The 5,905-nt window shown below is 30.5% G+C and overlaps 1 protein-coding gene across 3 annotated transcripts in view; it reads right to left on the minus strand.

The window, feature by feature from the left end:
- Nucleotides 1–5,905, minus strand: part of LOC106468025 (protein farnesyltransferase/geranylgeranyltransferase type-1 subunit alpha-like) — a 34,856-nt gene that overhangs the window by 15,489 nt on the left and 13,462 nt on the right. For all 3 annotated transcript variants that reach the window (XR_002612535.1, XM_022396328.1, XM_013928423.2), the window contains exons 3-5: nucleotides 5,557–5,661; nucleotides 1,907–2,017; nucleotides 985–1,152 (exon numbers count right to left, since the gene is read on the minus strand). Coding sequence is in view for 2 of the 3 variants with exons in the window: in XM_022396328.1 (XP_022252036.1) it covers nucleotides 985–1,152; nucleotides 1,907–2,017; nucleotides 5,557–5,661 (384 nt within the window). In the remaining variant the exon portion in view is untranslated. The remainder of the gene's footprint in view (nucleotides 1–984; nucleotides 1,153–1,906; nucleotides 2,018–5,556; nucleotides 5,662–5,905) is intronic.

The following is a 5,905-nucleotide window of genomic DNA, read 5'->3' on the forward strand; positions in this document are numbered from 1 at the left end:
TGGTTATAGGTAATATATAAATAAACATAAGAAAGAACTATTAATAAATCCTAAAAGAGAGGATGTGACAGGTGGGTGTGGCAGGAGGGGGTCTGATTTTCTATTTGATAGCTCTCTTACCAAACAAAATTAAAGGCTATAAAAATTATGATTTCTCTGATCAATGACGATTTCAGTAATTTATATTGAATTTCGTACTTTTTGGAGGGTTGATGGATAAAATAGAGAAGATACCTAGAGAAAATGTGTCATGTGTGTAACACTAGGGGAAATTCAAATTTTTTAAATACTGCCTTATACAATTAAGAACTTAAACTTTATATACTATTAAAATATGGATTATTAGCTAAGATTTTATGCTATACTAATTGGTATAGCACAAACAAAAAGTAGTTTAATAAAATTTTGAATTCAAGACACAAAAACCTTGTGTCATGTCCAGTAAAGGATAACCATGGTGATAGGGTTAAAGGTACTACAGCAAATGATCTTCTGAGCTGTACTCAATGAGGGTAAGCACCAGGAACTTTTGATGCTATCTTAAAATGTTTGGTTGTCTTATTTTTCAAGTCATGAAAAATGTACTTATGGTCCTTTGTGACAGCATAGGCATGACTGGACATTGACAAAAGCCTGAAATAACCCCAAACATTACATAGTTGTAGCCCTATATTTTTTCAGCACCATAAAATACAAAGTCTAAAAAACAAGTTTACAATATACATGTTCAATCATTTGCAGATTTATTAAATGTTAAACTACAGTTGAAATGCTTTTAACTTCCTTTCCTTTTGTTCAGTGAATTAAAATAGAATGTTTTGTTCCCTCCTCCCATGAACCTAAGTTGAAGATAGCTTTGTGAAGAAAAGTAAATTTAGAGAAGTATAATACATATCTATCAAGCTTTGATGTTTTCCTTCTGAATTTATTGCCTGAATAAGCTTTGTGAAGTATAATAATAATGGTTATTTATTAGGAATTTACTTTAACTCTTTCATGAGTACATCTTCCATTAGCTCTCCAGAGCTGGTACGAGAAATACAAAACCAACGGTGATTCCATGCTGAATTGTTACGAATGTCATCTTCCAACAATTGTTCAACAAATTCTATTTCACCTTCCCAAATACCAAATTCTTCCAGAACCCACTGCCTGAAAAACAAGAACAAAGCAATCTTATACAATGTTAATCTGACTCAGACAGGAATAATCTTTATGTAGCTACAAAAAATTAAGGACTGTATTTTTTTTATATTTCCTAATTTTAATTACTTCATTGCATTGTATGTTAATGATAATAGCTAGAGTTAGTGCTATGGTAGAGAAAATGAAAAATAAAATATAAAAAAACCATCATTATTTGTGTACAAGATGCTTATGATCTTTAATGAAATCTTACCAGTTTTCGAGTGGATTCTTTAAGAAATATCAGAGTTACCACATGTATTGTTGTACCAGTGAAATTCTCAACTTGATTTCCGCAAATTTCACAAGCCTGCCACAAAAGGGTTAATGTTTCCTAGCAGTCTCATGTACTACATACAACTGATTAATGTATATGTATATATAAATTATTTTTTAACTACTACATATGCAGTCGCTGTTTGAAACAGTTGAAACAAAGTAAAAAAGTCCCTTTTGAAATGTATAAAACATAAGCACATTTTTCTGAAAGTTTCTATGGCATATGACATCTTAAGTAATCAAAAAATTGTGAAAGAAAAAATACATACATGATTTAAAAAACTACCAATGATTTGAAAACAACTTCCTTCCACCTTAAAGATAAGATATTTACTTTCAAATTTCCACAAACTCACATAAAGTTTGAAAAACTGGATAATGACTATTACTTTTGACAGTAATACAGCAGAATAACGTCTTAAGTTGAAAAGCAGTACCTTACCTATGCTGCCAAGCATGATAGTTCTTTGGATCTACTTTCAGCACAGCCTCAGTCAACTGTTTCTCTTCACTAGTGTCACGTAGCCAATCAACAATAACTTGACGATGGTGCCTTCAAATATTATTTTCCAAATGTTACTTTAAAAATAACTTATTGTAAATATATGTGTAACTTTTTGTTTTATAGATATGCTTTATGATCTCTAGGAAACAGAAAGTTGCGAGACCAAACATTATTCCTATTTAACCTCAGCAATATCTTAAGTGATTATCATGGTGTTTTAAATTCAAAGAGCAACTAAAACAAAATAAATATAGCTTTAACAACTTACTACTACAATAAATAGGAACACATGATATATATATTTTCAGTTTGCTTCAAATATCTGTCCAAAGTTACAGAAGGATTATCTATGCAAATCTACAGGTATCTGATCTTTGACATTTCTTTACAATTTTGCTCTTTTTGTGTCCTAGCTATTTCAATATTTACCTTAACTCTTTCAGCACAGGCTCAGTCCCTGGGACCGATCTCGTAACCATTTTGTGCTTGTTATACATTTCATGCTATAACTTTTACATTAGTAAGCATATGTTAATGAAATTTGGCAGATTATCAATAAACATTACAATGCTTTCATATGCAAAATATCAAATATTTTATTAAATCTCAAGATTTGTTAAGCAACGTTTTTCTCATGTCTGTTTTTTCTTTTCACATCTTGCCTATCTATCATGCAAAGTAATTTTCATTTTATGATTAAAAATACTTTTATGCATCAGAAAATTTTGAAATTTCACCTGCAAAATCTTTATAATGTCCAGATAGTTATCAAACATTCCTTAAGAAAAAACTTTATATTTTATCTGTTATTTTCAGTAATGAATCTCTGTACAGGTTCAGTAGATTTGACCGATTTTGTAACCACCATAAAAAATTAGGAAATAAATATAAATTATGCCTCTTTCATTCTAGAATGACAACAAATTATAATATGAAAACAAATATTTAGACTAAACAACTTAAAAAATTTCATAACATTAAACATTTATATATATATCCGAATAAGTTGTTTAAACATTTGTTTAACAACAAGTAAAAGCTTGGAATGGTCTATTCTTTCTTTGGGGGTGTGTCTGTAAGCCAGACTAGTTTTGGAGAATTCCACTCCTCATCAGTGACCCTGGACACTACCACCAATGAGAGTCCAGACCAAACCTTTATAGTAGTGAAGTATTGAGAATTGAAACGGTGTATTTAAGTGTTTTACACTCACAAAAAAGAAACCTATCACTCTATAGGTATTTAAAGAACTTGTAGCATTCCACCACTATTTAGTTCTTCATATTGTTAGCGGACACTAGGCAGCTGGTACATAATTGAATAAGTTGTTTAAACATTTGTTTGATAATTTATATATATATTTATTATTTTTATTATACTGACTTTAGCCATGCCTGGTTACAATACAGAAGTTACAATGATGAAGCAAACGTGCACTTGTGTTACCGTATACAGTAATATAAAACTGACCTTTAGTCTTTACAAAGTGACCTGTCTTGGCTGTGTTTTAGTAGACTAGTATTTTGTAAAATACAGTAACATTTCCATCATTATACATTATATATGTATATAGATTATTACTATTTAGAAATAAGTTCTTAAATTTATTTTTATTAAAACATAGAACAGTAGATAAAGAAGTAACGCAAATAATTATCTCTTCTAGTTACAACCTTTGTGCTCTGTTGCTGCTTAATGTAGGTTGTTTTAAAATTTCGCACATGGAGAAAAATTTTTTTAGATTTTATATATACATTTAAATAACTAAAACATCGTAAATTACTACTTCAGTATCATAGGATTTCACTATAATTTATCAGCCTTAGTAACTAAGCTTTATTTGGATCTAAAAAATATGAAATTTCGAGCAGACTAAAGACACAACCTACTTCCTTGAAATGTTGGTTCCAAACAAAAAAAATGGCATCCAAACATGTTAAAATGACTGAGAAAGTCACTGGGGGGGGGGACATTCTGAGCTTTTGATTGGTTATTCATGTCATATATAGAATTAAGAGTATATAAGGGTGTGTTTCCAAAAATGAAAAGAGGTGGGCAGGGTGCCACTGTGTTTGATTTATTGCATGAGCAATATCTTAACAAACAGAAAAGATAAGTGGTTTCTACTTCATATTCTAGCTTGTCAATATCGGTAATTTGAGTTTGTAAATCGTACAAAACTATAGACTATAGAACCAGTGCTGCATTCAACATACCATGTGAAACAAAAACATTGATGTTTAACTGTGTTTTTTTTAATATTTACTTCTAAATTAAGGAATAATTTGAATTATATAATTCACAGTTTAATATCAAACTTACTGACATAAATTCATATATTATAGTTAAATACAATTTTGAATGCGAGTCAACAAACACAATGACATGGCCTTTCACCCGTGACGTGTCTGGAAAGGGTTAATGAAACGGCAATTATATTTTACAAATTCTTTAACAATGTTGGATTTGATTCTTCACAATAGAACAATTTAAGATGGTATCCTCTGCCATCTTTTTTTCTTTCCTATGCTATGAGAGCTACGTTACAGAAACTCTAAAATAAACCAAACCACTGCTGGTACTACTGATTGTTGTAATGGACAAATATATGAATTTATATCATAACTCTGTCCAGACTTTGGGGCAGTCATTGATATCCCTTGATTCTCATTACTCTTACAAGGAAAATACTTAACCAATTTGTATCAGCTTTATAAAAAGTTTTAAAATAGTACCTAGTCCTGGCTTTAAATACATCATATAATTTGATTTATTTATTCCATCATTTCTTACATTTTAAAAAAACTGAACATTACAAAATAATTTCTTTTCTCTTAGAATTATTAACTTACCTGAAAATCTATTTCATATAGCCATTTACCTCTCTGCATCACTAAGAGCTATTGCCTCATGCATACCTGCAATGGAATTTCCCCCACATACTACAAGCATTGAACAAATTCCCACCACTACATATCAATGTGTACTGCATTAGCCTATGGCATAACCATCGTAATGCTGTAACTCTCCACCAATAGGATGGTAACACAACCTCCATACGCAGTAATCTCCATGAGCACTAGGCCCATTCTTGACAAAGCAAGCAAAATGCATCGGAAATGGAAAGGGTAGAAAGGAAGAGTAGGAGGTGGTAGAGAAAGTTAAGTATCTATCTAAAATACATTTCCAGGTAAGGAAAATGTTAACTTCAGAAATGTTACTTACCTCTCTACATCAGTAAGAGCAAGAATCTCACACTAAAAATGGTGGAGGAGCTGGTGCTGATCAATTACAAATAGTGATAGAAAGCTACTAAACTTTGCCACAATATCTAAAGTGACAGTTTTGTTTCTCAGAAGGAACATAAATGTTTAAACCTATAAGTAGAGTGCAGCAAGTATTGCTTAGTTTAGAATTTGTTTTTACTTCAATTTCATAAATAAACATTATAAGTAATTATAGAAACACATTTTTGGCAATTTATATCAGAACAATCACTATTATAGTGTTGGAGGAATTCAAAGAAGTCTAAGATACACAAGTTGTAAACAAACTTGGTTCTAAAGAATTAAAAAAAATTCACCTACCACACTTGGTAATTTTTTGGATTATCTTCAATGATAGATTGAACATAGATTAATTCCTTATGTAAATCCTTCTTCAGAGCTTGAAGAAGAACCCTTCTGAAGTACCTAATATGAAAAAAAAACAAAATTATTTTAATAAGTTGGTAACACCAAAATTCTTTATTGAAAGTACATTTAGAGTATCTAGATGCAAGAAAGAAATGTTAGCCTTTTAATTGGTGTTGAAAATTAAATCATTCAGTAGCCAAAAGAATAAGTTACTGTATTTTTCGGAATATAAGACCTCACCAGTGTATAAGACACACCCTTATTTTGAAGACAAAGTTTTGGGGAAAAAAAACTACAGTCG

Source organism: Limulus polyphemus, unplaced genomic scaffold, assembly GCF_000517525.1.
Source record: "Limulus polyphemus unplaced genomic scaffold, Limulus_polyphemus-2.1.2 Scaffold2838, whole genome shotgun sequence".
In the NCBI taxonomy this organism is placed as follows: Eukaryota; Metazoa; Arthropoda; class Merostomata; order Xiphosura; family Limulidae; genus Limulus; species Limulus polyphemus.